At 46.7% G+C, this 16,693-nt stretch overlaps 1 protein-coding gene across 1 annotated transcript in view; it reads left to right on the plus strand.

Annotated features, from left to right (window-relative positions):
• Positions 1 to 531: 531 nt before the first annotated feature.
• GPD1L (glycerol-3-phosphate dehydrogenase 1 like) overlaps positions 532 to 16,693 on the plus strand; it is a 30,635-nt gene continuing 14,473 nt past the window's right edge. Inside the window, exons 1-5 of the mRNA XM_083468589.1 lie at positions 532 to 719; positions 6,064 to 6,241; positions 7,996 to 8,136; positions 9,405 to 9,543; positions 10,126 to 10,238. Coding sequence (XP_083324715.1) covers positions 670 to 719; positions 6,064 to 6,241; positions 7,996 to 8,136; positions 9,405 to 9,543; positions 10,126 to 10,238 — 621 coding nt within the window. The 5' untranslated portion in view covers positions 532 to 669. The remainder of the gene's footprint in view (positions 720 to 6,063; positions 6,242 to 7,995; positions 8,137 to 9,404; positions 9,544 to 10,125; positions 10,239 to 16,693) is intronic.

The raw sequence follows: 16,693 nt of genomic DNA on the forward strand, positions 1-16,693 counted from the left end.
TGTTATATTTATTCTGCTACAATATATACAGTTGCTGCTACAGTAAAAACCTTAAGATGCCCTTGTTTAATCCTGCGTTAGAGAGGAAATAAATATGAATAACAGCGTCTGACCCACAAGAGGAGCAGGATCCACTCCCACGTGGAATTTCTCTCCTGTGAGTCAGTGCGCCTTAGGGAATATCCTGTGGCTCCTTGCAGCGCTTTCATTTTCTAGCAAGAGTAATCCTCTGCACAGACAGAAATAAGCGGATTGGATCTGCCAAGGTTGGAAGCCTCAGCGTGCCTACTCAGAAGTAAGCCCCATCGAGTTCAACGGGACTCCTTCCCAGGTAACTGCAAAACGCTTGCCTAAGCTCCTTGGGCTTGCAAAGAATGAGCCGCGCAAAGCAAATCCGGCGCAACGGCGCTGCGTCCTCAGCAAGATTTTTAAAAATGAAATAAAAGCAATACCCGGCGGCACGTGTCTGGCCCAGTCAGTCGGAAGAGGACTATAATTCCCAGCAAGCTCCGGGTGAAGGAGGAGGTCCCTGGCTCTTGCTGGGGGGCGGGATCGTCTCCTGCGCCGATTCTGCATGGGCGGCGGAGGACTGCTGCTGGCCGCGGCCATTGGAGGGTCTCCAGGCGCCGTTCCCTTTGCGCTGCTTCCCTTGCCGCTGCCGCCGCCCCCATGGCTACAGCGTCGCCCTTGAAAGTCAGCATCGTGGGCTCAGGAAACTGGTGAGCGCAGCTGGGGGGCGCGATCCGCCCAGAGGCCATCGGGGCACCGAGAGGAACCTGCGCTTCCTGGTCCTCAGCCCTTGTTGCTTAGGATGCGCGGGTTATAGGGGCGCAGGCAGGGGTGGAGAATCAGGCGTCTCCTACTCCTCTGGATCGCGGTCTGTTTTTCCTAACCAAGAATTCCCTGCAAAATAATATATGCAGCTGTCACGAACCGTCTTCCTTGTTCTACTTCCTTGTTGGGCGGGAATAGGCGACACCCCTGATCACCCTTTTGCAAATCTCCTTTTTTCTGAATGGCAACTATTCCCCCCCCCCCCGAATAGTTAATCGCACGTGCGTCAGGTTTGCGGTTCGTTTTAATACCTCGAGGGCTGGGCCTGATCACCCGCTGATTTCCCCCCTCTTTCTTGTCCTCGCCCTGGCTTAGGATAGTGGAAGAATGATGGCGTTATTCTAAAGGCACCGATGACGGTTCTCTAGTTTGGAAGGGTTTTCTCAAGGCAGGTGGGCAGGACGCACGCCACCAGAGAACAGCCCACAAAACTCCCATGCACTCAGCGAGAACTCGGGTCCATGCGACGCCAAAAGGGTGTCATCCGTAGGATAATAGATTTGTAGAGTTGGAAGGGACACTGAGGGTCACCCAGCCCAATGGCATGCAATGCAGGAATCCTTTGCCCAACGTGGAGCTCAGACCCACGACCCTAAGATTAAAGAGTCCATGCGCAAGAGAGAAATAGCTCTCCAAGGTTTGTGGAAGTACAAATGAATGGGGTTGTGAGGCGGGGAAGGTAGCTCAGAACAGCTTGATGAAGTCTAAGCATGCTGTGGTTGCAGAATGCTGACTGTTTAGGGAACCGACATGAGTCTTGAACCCATGGGTAAAAGGGACCCCTGACTATTAGGTCCAGTCGTGGCCGACTCGATTAATAATAATATCTTTATTGTCATTGCCCCCATCGGGGACAACGAAATTACTTGACTGCTCCATAAAAACACTAATTAAACAATACAGTATAATACAGCAAGGGAGATTAGATGACTTTCAAAGTCCGGGCTTCCCATTCAGGGCCGAGATCGCTCTGGAGAAGAAGCTGTTCTTAAGACGGCTCGTTCTTGTCTTCATCGACCTGTATCTCCGTCCCGACGGCAAGAGCTCGAAGAGACAGTGACCAGGATGCGATGGATCTTTTACTATGTCCAGTGCCTTCCTATGGCACCTTGTGGCATAAATCTGCTCTAAGGTGGAGAGTGGGCAGCCAACAATGCTCTCTGCTGCCTTAACAACCCTGCCCAACCCCATCCTGTCCTGGGTAGTACAGCTTCCATACCACACACATAAGCCATAAGTGAGCACGCTCTCAATGGCACAGTGATAGAAGGCAAGCAGCAGTTTCTGCGGAAGATGGTTTTTCCTTAGTATTCTCAAAAAGTACAGTCTCTGCTGCGCCTTCTTCACAAGCCCCCTTGTGTTGACACTCCAGGACAGATCCAAAGTAAGTACCCTGACTACTCGATTAAGTACCCTCGACCCCTGACTATTAGGTCCAATCGTGGCCGACTCGTTAAGTACGGACCTCCAGAACGAATTAAGTACTTAACCTGAGGTACCACTGTATATGGACAGCCATGGCTGAATCGTATCTTCGGCAAAGCGTTGTTAGCAGCACATCTGAATGCTTCATCACAAGACAGGTTTGGGTCAATAGTTCATTTCCTATATTTCACCAGGGTCAGTTGTACAATTCAATACCATCCCCATAGGGGTGCTTAGTACTACAGTGGTACCTCGGGTTAAGTACTTAATTCGTTCCGGAGGTCCGTACTTAACCTGAAACTGTTCTTAACCTGAAGCACCACTTTAGCTAATGGGGCCTCCTGCTGCCACCGTGCTGCATGAGCACAATTTCTGTTCTCATCCTGAAGCAAAGTTCTTAACCTGAGGTAATATTTCTGGGTTAGCGGAGTCCGTAACCTGAAATGTAAGTAACCTGAGGTACTTTATTTAAAAAGGGGGGGAGGGGTGTTTATGTCCAGGAGGAATAGTGGGATATTTTTAACCTGCTTTTTGTCTTGCACCCACTGAGATATCTTCTGCAATGTCAGCTGACAGAGCCTGTTCAAATTGCTCAATGTTGGCAGCAGATTAGTGCTGACTTTGTTTCCTGAAGGGCATAAGTTTTACAGGAGCCCCATTTCAAACTTGCAGAGACAAAACTTTATTTCGTGGTCACTTGTAGGAGCTGTCAGAAGCATTTTACAGAGAGTTGCAAAACTACACAGCACACACTCTTCAGAACTGGGAATGAGGAAATGGGAGAAGGTGGTTCGCTATTTTGCAATTTTGTGTTCCTATACTGGTTACTTGCTGTCATCCATTGCCATTGTGATACTGCAGTACAGTGGTACCTTGGTTTACGAACAGCCCTGTTTACGAACTATTTGGTTTACGAACTCCACAAAACCAGAAGTAGTGTTCCGGTTTGAGAACTTTACCTCAGTTTACGAACGGAAGCCGAACGGTGGAAGGGCACTGGCGGCGGGAGGCCTCATTAGGGAAAGTGCACCTTAGTTTAAGAACGGTTTTGGTTTAAGAATGGACTTCCGGAACGGATTAAGTTCGTAAACCGAGGTACCACTGTAAATATCTTCAGTTAACACGGCTGCATTTTAACATGGATGCCTTATCTGTTTGGTTTGTTTTGTTTCCTTTGCTGTAAAGGCTCTACATGAATACGTTGTTCCATTTTTTACAGGTAGCATATTGGTCAAAGTTTAGCAATGTTGACCTATTTTATATATTGGCCCGTTGGAACAAAATTTATCATATAGCATTTATGAGGGCAAACTCATGTTCACAATGCATGATGCAATATTCAAAGTTACACGGGGCTTTTCCTCTGTTGGATGTCCACAGTGGCGTAGCGTGGGTTGTCAGCACCCGGGGCAAGGCAAGTAATTTGCGCCCCCTAACCCGTGGATTTGCGCCCCCTAACCCTAACCCCCAGATGCTGCGCCTGGTGCGGCCGGGCCCCCCTGCACCCCCCACGCTACGCCACTGGATGTCCACAAGGAATTTGAAGAGGGAAAGTGTGTTTTTGAGTGAGACTGAGGTCTTAAGCCCTGTTTAATCGTTTGTTTCAATCTTAAATGTGCAAAATATCTGAGGTAGAGCAAATACACTTTGGGACAGACAAGCAAAAAGAGGTTCCCAATTATGGAAATACAAAAAAAAACCCCAAGGTGGTTACAAATGCAGATCCTTGGCATGTAACAGGTTAATGTATTTCCTAAGAGATCAACCATTTGGCGGGGGGGGGGGAGGCCTTGGAAACTCTTTCAGCACACCCTGAACATTAGTTCTTCCAGTTAAGGATTTGACAAGTACGTGCACATAACCCTAATTTTAGGAACTGCTGGTATTTGCCTTGCCTTGCATCTTTCAGTTTAATTTAAATATATTAAGCTACAAATATTAATAGCTGTTTCGGTAATTATTTTACACAGTGCATTCAATCTAAGTCATTGTTTGGCTTAGCATGACATGCCAACATGGTCAGTGGTTCATCCAGAGTCACTAAATGAGCTTTATGACTGAGTGATTTGAACCTAGCGGTAGTTTGAAAGTCTATGACAGGCATCCCCAACCTGCGACCCTCCAGATGTTTTGGGACTACAACTCCCATGATCCCTAGCTAACAGGACCAGTGGTCAGGGATTATGGGAATTGTAGTCCAAAACATCTGGAGGGCCGAAGGTTGGGGGTGCCTGGACTATGATCACTGCAAAACACTGGAAGAATATCTCCTGATGAGAAAGAATTGATTCATTGATTGCTTCCCTAGCAATGGATTTTGTCAGCTACCTACCACATCCAAGAGAGCGCATAATTTTCAAATTAAAATCTAGTGGCTTCGATAGTCTGCATTTAGAGCAGTATAAAGTGTCAATGTTTCATCTGTTTGCACAGGGGTTCCCCGCTCCTTTTAAGGCAGCTGATACTAAGAAGATGGAGGAGGAGGAGGAGCTGTATCCTCAGTGTGTTGTTTTAGTGATCTATAAAAGCCTTCATTATATCGGACCTCTTCTATTTCTAAATTTATTCTAGCTCCATGTGACACTTCCTAGGCAGAAGTCATGAAAGAGAGTTGTGTGTGAAAGAGACGGTTGCACATATAAGACAAAAGAAGTCTCTTAACAGATGCATTTTTTTAATTTATCCGTTGCCTCGTGGCTCAGTGGGGCCTTGCGTCAAAGAAAGCACATGCAGTTTAAATACCAGTCCTTATTATCCTTAACATATAAAAGACATGTGACAAGTACAGAATGACTGGAGCCAAGCTGAGAACATAAAACTGCTCTGCCTTATGATAGAAAGCTTCAGGCATGAGTGTCCGTGACTTTGAGGCAACTTGTCATTGTTCAAAGGGCATAAATTTAAACGCTGCACTGGGGCAGAGTTTTATGCTTCTCAAATTACCTTGCTTATCAGTTGAAGAAGTTTAACCTCCTCACCGAAGGTGCCAAACTAGTGCTTAATGCAAAATGCCTTGCTGTGCAATTTGCCTGTGTAATTGGGCTGCTGTAGGCACAGAGTTTTGCATACACTAACCAGGGGTCAAGAAGGTTTACCTCGGGCTGGATCGCGTGGGAGTGCCCACGATTTTCGGCGTCTGCGCAGATGCAATTTCTGGCTCCGCAGAAGCGAGTCCCTGCGCTGTGCTGCACTGGTTTAGCGCAGCGCATGGGGACTCGCCAAGCAGGCAGCTCGTTTCGGGGGTGGTTCGGGGGCCAGTTAAATGTTATCCCTCGCACAAGTTGCTTTTCAGCTCTCAGTGAAGTGAAATGAGGGGGAATAGAAGTACTGGTAAAAGCAGGGCTTTTTTCCATAGCCAGAACTCAGTTCTGGTACCATTCTTGCTGGGGCTGATAGGGATTGTAGTTTGGTAAAAGGTAAAGGACCCCTGGACGGTTAAGTCCAGGCAAAGGTGACTATGGGGTTGTGGTGCTCGTCTCGCTTTCAGGCCGAGGGAGCCAACGTTTGTCCACAGACAGCTTTCTAGGTCATGTGGCCAGCAGGACTAAACCACTTCTGGAACAACAGGACACCATGACGGAAACCAGAGCGCACAGAAACGCTATTTACCTTCCTGCTGCAGCGGTACCTATTTATCTACTTGCAGTGGCATGCTTTTGAACTGCTAGGTTGGCAGAAGCTGGGATTGAGCAATGGGAGCTCACTTCATCACGGGGATTCAAACCACCAACCTTCTGATCGGCAAGCCCTCTGTCTTAATGTGGCATATTTAATAAGGTGTCATATTTTCTCTATTTATTACAGGGGTTCTGCTGTGGCTAAAATAATAGGCAACAATGTAAAAACGCTGCAAAAGTTCGCTTCTACGGTGAAAATGTGGGTTTTTGAGGAAAACATTGATGGACGGAAATTAACTGATATCATAAATAATGATCACGAGAATGTAAAATATCTCCCTGGACACAAGCTTCCAGACAATGTGGTAAGACATATATATTACTTATCTATGTTTATTTTAAGCATTTTACTATTCTAAAAGTATTGTTTTAAAAGTTTTACTATTTCCCTCACACTGCTGCATTTCCCAGAGTTCTCTGGGAAGAGGGATTGACTGCTCAACCACTCTGGGAATTGTAGTTCTGTGAGGGGAAATAAGGGGTCTCCTAACAAATCGCAGCACCCTTAGCAAACTACAGTTCCCAGGATTCTTTGGGGGAAGCTATGCCTGTTGAAGTGAAATAAGAGAGCTTCAATTGCAGATGTGACTTTAGTGTGGGTCCAACCCCATTGGGCCCAACTAATAAATGTCTTCAGAACCTGGTTTTTGTGTGAGGAGAGGAACGGCGCAGAGTAAAAATAATAGGCTTAAAGTAAAAGAACAAAAGGTCTTATTCACATTTACGTTTTGTTAAATTCCAAAATAATAGCTGTCAGTCATTTGCAAAAATTGGAACCCAGTGTGCCCTCCCAGTGTACAGAAGGAGACCTGCCATTTGTGAAAGGGGCCTGGGTCTGGCAGGTCTTCCATTCATCGCACTGAGAGGAGATTGTTTCTCTGCTGTGCTGCGTCGCAAAACAAGTTATTTTTCTGGAAGTTGCACCAACAATCTGAAGTTGATTTTTATAGAAGCATGAGGGGGCTAACTAGGGGAGGAGAGGACAGAATTTGTTTCCATTCTGTGAGTAAATTCTGTTCACAAACCTCTGATTCCAACCCACAGAGAATAGTAACCATTTACTATCCGCAATAAGTATTAGATTTCCCCAAATCCAATGTAAATGGTATCTTATTTAATTCTGTTTCCAACTTTAGAAGCAATCAGAAACTTTATTTTTGTGTTTTTATATTGTAAACTGCCCTGTGATCTTTGGATGAAGGGCAGTATAGAAATTTGATGTAATTTGCCATTGGTTTGTTTAAAATTTGGAAAACTAATAAATATGATTTGGCAAAAAAAAAAATACAAATTGAATTACCATATTTTTTTGCTCTATAAGACTCACTTTTTCCCTCCTAAAAAGTAAGGGGAAATGTGTGTGCGTCTTATGGAACAAATGCAGGCTGCGCAGCTATCCCAGAAGCCAGAACAGCAAGAGGGATCGCTGTGCAGCGATCCCTCTTGCTGTTCTGGCTTCTGAGATTCAGAATTTTTTTTTTCTTGTTTTCCTCCTCCAAAAACTAGGTGCGTCTTATGGTCTGGTGCGTCTTATAGAGTGAAAAATACAATAATAATAATAATAATAATAATAATAATAATAATAATAATAATACTTTGCTAGTTTACATTGGGTGGGAATGAGTTCCAAATTTGCTTGTGCCTTTATACTTGAAATTTGCTGTTATTATCAATTGGCTCGCCAGGTATTAGCTTCTTACAACAAACAATACAAGCAAGACGAAGACCAGTATACTAGATAGCACTGCAAGGTATTAGCTTCTTGGCAGTATAAAATATTTGCTCTGCAAATAAGCTTTCCGCAATTCCAGCTGGATGCATTTGCCAATGGTCAAAGCCAGCCAACAAAAGAGTCGCTTTTGGAATAGTAGAACCAACCTGTGCTTAGTTTTAATCTGTGCTAGTTTAAAATCTTTAAATTTTACGGCCATAATAATAATAATAATAATAATAAGGCATTTCTACAAACAAAATAAAATTGGCACATTGAGACAAATGTCTTCTTTCTTCACTCTTTCTCATCTTTCCCTTTCTTCCTCCCTTGAATAAATGTCTATAGGTTGCTGTCCCAAATCTGAAGGATGCCGTGCAAGATGCAGACTTGCTGGTTTTTGTCATTCCCCACCAGTTCATTCATAAAATTTGCGATGAGATCACGGGGCGCGTAGCCAAGAAAGCTGTCGGTATAACTCTCATTAAGGTACAACAGATACAGACACAAGCCTTACTTTGGTGTCAATGAATCCTTTGGAATTGTTCAATGGGCTGTTGGACAAAAACAATGCTGAAGAGATGTATAATCCCTAGACTTACGACAATATAGATCCAGCTCATTTGGATCAGTAGTTTTGAGTTCTGAAAAGTGCTGTGCATCATGTAATTATGTAAAGATGGTAACATGGCGAGTCAGTGATGCTGTGGCGTAATGTCACACACCCCTGTGGCAAACATGCTGTGACTGGAGCTCATCATTGTAGGGCTGTGACACCCTCCCTCTTGAATTTTCTTCCATTAGACGTGAAGCAAGTCCTACATTGTTCTGTTTTTGATGTTTGTGGAAACATTTTATTTTCCCCCAAGCATTCTCAGATTACTCCTATTTTATTTCTGAATTTGTTCGTTGTTGATTTTTATGTTTTAACACTGCTCCTTGATTTGTGTTGTGTTGTGTTTTTCATTTCTGCACATTGCTTGGGTCTTCTCTGCAAAGCAGTTTATGAATTCTGATTTTTTAATTAAAAACACACACAACAAAAAACCCACAGCTTTTAAATGGTCATTGCAGTTCTACAGATTCGGCCTAATCTATGGACTTAGCTACACGTTAAAATGAAACGTTTTAAATGTGTTGCAAAGTGCACTATGGCTGCTAAACCACTGAGCCTCTTGGACTTGCCGATCAGAAGGTTGGTGGTTTGAATCCCTGCAACGGGGTGAGCTCCCGTTGCTCTGTCCCAGCTCCTGCCAACCTAGCTGTATGAAAGCACACCCAAAAAGTGCAAGTAGATAAATAGGTACCACTCCGGCAGGAAGGTAAATGGAGTTTCTGTGCGCTGCTCTGGTTTTGGTGTTCCGTTGCGCCAGAAGCGGCTTAGTCATGCTGGCCGCACGACCCGGAAAAACTGTCTGCTGACAAACGCTGGCTCCCTCGGCCAGTAAAACAAGATGAGCACTGCAACCCCAGAGTCGTCCGTGACTGGACTTAACTATCAGGGGTCCTTTACCTTTACCTTTTAGAGTGCAATATGGAAATGTGACACTAGATGGTGAAAGTGAGCTATGCAAAAATTCAGTGTATTTTTCAAACAGTTTTTCAATCAAACATTTTCACAGCGTTTTTTAATATGTGTGTAGATTCCACCCAGATGGCATATAGGCAAATTTTCACCCACTAGTGAGGATAATCATCAGTCTTCTGTCCAATGTTGATAACTAACGATAGTGGTTACCTTTTAATGTTTACTGCAGGGAATAGACGAAGGTCCAGAGGGTCTCAAACTCATATCTGACATCATCCGAGAGAAAATGGGAATAGACATCAGTGTGCTGATGGGAGCAAATATTGCCAATGAAGTAGCAGCGGAGAAGTTCTGTGAAACCACAATAGGTAATTTTTTAAGGATGCTTTATATAGGGTCTTCTCCATGTTGTCATATGGTACCAATCCTCTAAGGACTTTAGATTTTATTTACGACCTTTTTTTATCCCATCCTTCACCCAAGACGCAAACAGTAGAATTTGATTCCTCTATAGTACCCCACAGTCACTAAAATAGGAAATCGCTATTAAATTGCTACAATTCCGCAGGCACTCACACCCGTAAATGGCAAATGGACAGTCTCAAGCTTGCAAATCAGCAATAAAACATTTTGTGTGTGTGTGTGTTCCATTTTACCGCATTTCTGTTTCAACAGCGATATCGTAAAAGATAATTTTTGTAAGGTCGCGAATTTAAGCTGCACTTTAACTTTTTATGGTTGGAATTTGGGGGTGGGGGGGTGTGGCTTATATTTGGGCCAATACAGTATATGCCTGATCAAGGGCTTTAAAGGATATAAAAGTAGACATGAAGAGTTGCCTAGTACCTTGTTTTAAACAGTTCCGTCTTGTTTCTAAAAGCCAGCATACTAGCTAAAATAAAGCTGACCATTCTCCTTCTGCCCTTCACCTCCACACCCCAAAATAACAGGCTGCAAAATTTTGGAGAATGGCTTCCTCTTCAAAGAACTTCTCCAGACTCCGAACTTCCGAATAACTGTGGTGGACGATGCCGATACTGTTGAGCTTTGTGGTGCTCTTAAGGTAATATTTGTGTTTGGGCAGGGATGACATTAAAAGCTAAAAAACAACAACCCTAAAAATAGAGAGCAGAGAGCTATGGGAAGTTGGGTACTAGGCCAACACCTGCTTCTTGCTTCCGCTTGATGCTAGAGTTTGGCTAGAGGGTGATGACAAAACTCCACTCAACTTGCCTTCTCTCAGATGGCTTCCTCATATTTTGTGTCCGAGGGGGAAGTACTGTGATGCCATACTCAAGATCTTCCTTTCTTCCTATGCAACAAGAAACCCCAAACAAACCACAAGGGTAGGGATGGGGAAGCCTGCGGCCTTCCCGAAATTGTTGGACTCCAACTCACATCAACTCCAGCCAGCAGGGCCAGTGGACAGGGATTATGGGAGTTGTAGTCCCAAGAACTGTCTCCTTTGTGCCAGAGCAGAAGAATCTGGCCAAGCTTGGGACAGTGACCCAAACATAGACTTTACTTCTTTGTAAAAGGGTTTGGTGGTAGGGGCACTTCCTAATATGTGAAGATGTTACGTTTTTCATTTGCATTTGGCTCTCTTATCTGCAGGCTGGATTTCAAAAGGTGAGCACCAGAGAAATAGGCATGGGGCAATACTCCGAAGTCCTTAAGTATCAAATGAGTACCACCAACGTTGTCCCATTGGTTGTTGCCAGACTAAATTGTTGTTGTTGTTGTTTAGTCGTTTAGTCGTGTCCAACTCTTCGTGACCCCATGGACCAGAGCACACCAGGCACTCCTGTCTTCCACTGCCTCCCACAGCTTGGTCAAACTCATGCTGATAGCTTCGAGAACACTATCCAACCATCTCATCCTCTGTTGTCTCCTTCTCCTTGTGCCCTCAATCTTTCCCAACATTAGGGTCTTTTCCAGGGAGTCTTCTCTTCTCATGAGGTGACCAAAGTGTTGGAGCCTCAGCTTCAGGATCTGTCCTTCCAGTGAGCACTCAGGGCTGATTTCCTTAAGAATGGAGAGGTTTGTTCTTCTTGCAGTCCATGGGACTCTCAAGTCTCCTCCAGCACCATAACTCGAAAGCATCAATTCTTCGGCGATCAGCCTTCTTTATGGTCCAGCTCTCACTTCCATACATCACTACTGGGAAAACCATAGCTTTACCTATATGGACCTTTGTTGGCAAGGTGATGTCTCTGCTTTTTAAGATGCTGTCTAGGTTTGTCATTGCTTTCCTCCCAAGAAGCAGGCGTCTTTTAATTTCGTGGCTGCTGTCACCATCTGCAGTGATCATGGAACCCAAGAAATAATAATAATAATAATAAATTTTATTTATATCCCGCCCTCCCCAGCCGAAGCCGGGCTCAGGGCGGCTAACAACACTAAAATAGTGCACCATTATAAAACATCATAAGAATTAATTAAAATCAAAATTGATGGCAACCATAAACTAAAGTATTGTAAAGATTGCCAAAGGAGGGAGTCAGGCTGTGACCTAACCAAAGGCCTGGTGGAACAGCTCTGTCTTGCAGGCCCTGCGGAAAGATGTCAAGTCCTGCAGGGCCCTTGTCTCTTGTGACAGAGCGTTCCACCAGGTTGGAGCCGCAGCCGAAAAAGCCCTAGCTCTAGTTGAGGCCAGCCTAACCTCTCTGTGGCCTGGGACCTTCAAGATGTTTTTATTTGAGGACCGTAAGTTCCTCTGTGGGGCATACCAGGAGAGGCGGTCCCGTAGATACGAGGGTCCTAGGCCGTGTAGGGCTTTGAAGGTTAAAACCAGCACCTTAAACCTGATCCTGTACTCCACCGGGAGCCAGTGCAGCTGGTATAGCACCGGATGAATGTGATCCCGCAGCGAAGACCCCGTAAGGAGTCTCGCTGCGGCATTCTGCACCCGCTGGAGTTTCTGGGTCAGTCTCAAGGGCAGCCCCACGTAGAGCGAGTTACAATAATCCAGTCTGGAGGTGACCGTCGCGTGGATCACAGTGGCTAGGTCAGGGTGAGAGAGGTAAGGAGCCAACTGCTTAGCTTGGCGGAGATGAAAAAATGCCGCCTTTGTTATAGCTGCAATCTGCGCCTCCATGGAGAGGGAGGTATCGAAGATTACACCCAAACTCTTAACGGACGGTGCTGGCACTAATTGCACCCCCGCAAGAGATGGGAGTTGCCCCCTCAATCCCATATCGTCCCGTCCCAGCCAGAGGACCTCTGTCTTCGAAGGATTTAACTTCAACCGGCTCCCACATAACCATCCAGCCACAGCTTCCAAGCATCTGATCAGTGTGTCTGGGGCCGAGTCAGGATGGCCATCCATCAACAGATAGAGTTGGGTGTCATCAGCATACTGATGGCAGCCCAGCCCAAAACTCCGGACAAGCTGGGCGAGGGGGCGCATAAAGATGTTAAAAAGCATCGGGGAGAGAATCGCACCCTGAGGCACTCCACACACCAAGGAGTGGCGGGATGACAGTTCCCCCCCAAGCGCCACCCTCTGTCCCCGACCAGAGAGAAACGAGCGCAGCCATTGAAGGACTGTGCCCTGGATCCCCACGTCGGCGAGGCGGTGGTCCAGAAGTTCGTGATCAACCATGTCGAAAGCTGCTGACAGATCTAGAAGAATCAGCAGCCCCGACCCGCCTCGATCCAGCTGTCTACGAAGATCATCTGTTAGGGCGACCAGAGCCGTCTCGGTCCCATGACCAGCGCGGAAGCCGGACTGGAATGGATCCAGAGCAGATGTTTCATCCAGAAACCTACCAAGCTGTTCAGCAACCGCTCTCTCAATCACCTTACCCAGGAATGGAAGATTCGAAACTGGGTGGTAATTGGATAGATCTAAGGGATCTAATGATGTTTTCTTTAAGAGCGGACGCACCACTGCCTCCTTCAGTTCCACTGGGAATGTCCCGGTGCCAAGGGACAAATTGATGATATCCCCCAGGGGGGCCCGCACCTCGTCTGGACACGCTCTAATCAGCCAAGACGGGCACGGGTCGAGAGGACAAGTGGTGGGCTTTCCAGCTCGGAGGAGTCTGTCCACATCGGCTGGGGATATCCGGTCAAAGTGGTCCAATACTGGACCCGAGGACAGTCGAGGGGCCTCCAGTTCCTTTATTGTATCCAAATTGGCAGGGAGGTCATGGCGGAGCGACAGGACCTTCTCCGCAAAAAAGCTCGCAAATGCCTCACAGCTGTGTGTCGAATTGTTATTTAAATTTGGCTGTCCTTCGAGGGATGTTAAAGACCGAATTATACTAAATAATTGTGCCGGGCGAGAGCTAGCGGATGCAATGGAGGCCGAGAAGTAGGACTTCTTAGCGGCCTTCACTGCCATCTCGTAGGTTTTCATAAAAACCCTATAAGATGTTCTTGAGGCTCCGTCACGGGCACCCCGCCATACTCGCTCTAGCCGTCTGAGGTCCCACTTCATTTTCCGGAGCTCCTCAGTAAACCAGGGAGCCCGGTTTCTGCGGGGTCGCAGAGGGCGCTTAGGTGCGATCTCATTGATGGCTGCCAGGAGCTGGGTATTCCAGCCCTCAACAAGCTCAGTCAGTGAGTCGCCAGGGGGAGAAAGGTCCCGCAAGGCTTGACAGAATCTATCAGGGTCCATCAGCCTCCGCGGGCGAGCCGAAATCGGCTCACCACCTAAGCAGGGTGGGGGTGGAACGTCAATCCTGGCTTTCAGAGCGTAGTGATCAGACCATGGCACCTTCATCGAAGGAAACATGATCACATCTATACCGACGCCAAAGATCAGATCCAGCGTGTGGCCTGCTTGATGTGTGGCGCCTGAAACAAACTGGGAGAGCCCTAGTGTCGCCATGGAAGACACCAGGTCCAGAGCCTGTGAGGAGGGAGTGGCATCGGCATGGATGTTGAAGTCCCCCAATACCAATAGGTTAGGGAACTCCAAGGCCCAGCTGGCCACCGCCTCCAGCAGGCCTGACAGGGTGGCTGCTGGTGCGCTAGGTGGCCGGTACACCAGCCAGACAGCCAAGCTCACCTCGGAGCCCCACACTAGGCCAACACATTCAATGCCGGGGATCGATGGCGGTGGTAGAGCCCTGAAAGAACAATCTTCCCGGATTAATAGTGCCACCCCTCCCCCCCGGCCCACAGTCCGTGACTGGTGGAGGACGGAAAAACCCAGGGGCGCCATCTCTCGTAAGGTAACAGTATCCCCTTCGCGCACCCAGGTCTCCGTCACACAAGCCAGGTCGACCCCCTGCGAGATGATGAAATCTCGCAGGGTGGCGGTTTTGTTGCCTATAGACCTGGCATTGCACAACACCAGTGACGGAGGTGAGTAATCCTTGCTCACCCTACCCTCGTCTCTCGGGATGGGGCGCAGATTGGAAGGGGTACGAGCATATCCGTATCTCGATCCCCTTCGCCTATGACATCTGCCCCCACCGCCATACCTCCCTCGCCCCTCCACAGTAGGAATCCCAGGCCTCATACTCGCCTCCATTTACAAAATATAAAAGCAAACAAACAAACAAAGAAACAATTACCCCAAAACAAAACCAATCCCCACCCCACTCAACAACCATCCCAACCCAAAATAAAACAAAACAAAATAAAAATACATGGATAAAAAACCACCGTTTCTGGTGATACAACAAAGTAATAAGTAAATAAGTAAGTAAAATCTCTCACTGCCTCCATTTCTTCCCCTTCTATTTGCTGGACTAAATAAATCTGACTACAAAGATCCAGTAGCAGAAGGATTTCGGCTTGTGCAACAGACCTCCTCCTCCCTGCATATACCTCAGTGTTCTCCCAAAATCTGTTCTAGTGGGTTGGGGGAAAGTACGGAACAAATTTAGTTGGGTGCATCAAGATAGGAGAGGGAGGGGAAGTTATTTTGCACAGCCAAAACTCCTTGCACTCGCATATCTGTTTTGTGGGATGCGGCGCCCCACCCTTTTTAATTGGCTCTTCTTTTTCAATAGGGACGCGTGTGGCGCTGTGGGTTAGACCACAGAGCCTAGGACTTGCCGATCAGAAGGTCGGTGGTTTGAATCCCCGCGACGGGGTGAGTTCCCATTGCTCAGTCCCTGCTCCTGCCAACCTAGCAGTTCAAAAGTATGCCAGTGCAAGTAGATAAATAGATACCGCTCCGCGGGAAGGTAAACGACGTTTCCGTGTGCTGCTCTGGTTCACCAGAAACGGCTTAGTCAGGCTGGCCACATGACCCGGAAGCTGTACGCCGGCTCCTTCGGCCAGTAAAGCGAGATGAGCGCCGCAACCCCAGAGTCGGTCACGACTGGACCTAATGGTCAGGGGTCCCTTTACCTTCTTTTTCTAAAAACAGGGAAGGTTTCCCTAAGGATAGCCTGAGGACTGGATCTGCAGGTGGGATTCATGTGCCAATCATGATATTTTTTAGCTCACAACATTGCTTAAAAGCACATCTAAATGCAGTGACTATAATGATTGCAGCTGGAAGATGATGGAAGAACATCTGCTGCATATCCGCTTTCATTGGATGTATTTTTATCATGTCTGGCAACAAGCTGGTGGAGATACAGATGCAGCTAAAAGGCTCTGCAAATAGATTCCCCCATTTCACAAAATACCAGATGTGTTAGATTGTTATCATTCACACTGGTGCCATAGAGACAAGGCACTAGAAACGAGTGCCCGGCGACAAGAGCTTCCTGCCTGTTTTGTGCACTGGCCATTTTCATTGCTAGGGACCAATCTGGTGAAAAGCATGCATGAGTACTTTTGAAAGCGATACGTTTCCCTTCTTTTTAAGAGAGTGGAGAAGTGCCACACTTCAGATCCACTAGAGATAGATTTAAAACTTTCATAGTAAGATCTGAACATCTGTGCGCGATAGAGGCTTCTTCTTGTACTTGGCCCCAAGAGTAGTAGTTGTTGTTGTTGTTATTGTTGTTGTTGTTGTTTATTAATTACTTATACCCCACCCATCTGGCCAGGCCTCCCCAGCCACTCTGGGTGGCTTCCAACAGGATTTTTAAAAACACAATAAAAGATCAAACATTAAAACTTCCCTAAATAGGACTGCCTTCAGGTGCCTTCTAAAAATCAGATAGTTGTTTATTTACTTGACATCTGGTGGGAGGGCATTCCACAGGGTGGGTGCCACTACCGAGAAGGCCCTCTGCCTGGTTCCCTGTAACTTCGCTCCTCACAATGAGAGAACCACTAGAAGGCCCTCGGAAGCTGGACTTCAGTGTCCAGGCTGAATGATGGTGGTGGAGACGCTCCTTCAGGTATACTGGGCCAAGGCTGTTTAGGGCTTTAAAGTTCAGCACCAACACTTTGAATTGTGCTCGTACTGCGAGCCAATGTAGGTCTTTCAGTGATTTGAAACCCTTCCTTCCGCAATATGCGAGAGCAAATAGGGAATGGCAGTTAGAGGGAGAGAAGGAGAGTGAAGGTCCAAGTAAACTTTATTCTTTCATTCCTTCACAGTGAGTTCCTGTTGCCCCCTCCTGCACACTCTCTTTGGCAGTGATAGTGGGTCACCCC

Source organism: Podarcis liolepis, assembly GCF_965112155.1.
Source record: "Podarcis liolepis genome assembly, chromosome: 12".
Classification (NCBI taxonomy): Eukaryota; Metazoa; Chordata; class Lepidosauria; order Squamata; family Lacertidae; genus Podarcis; species Podarcis liolepis.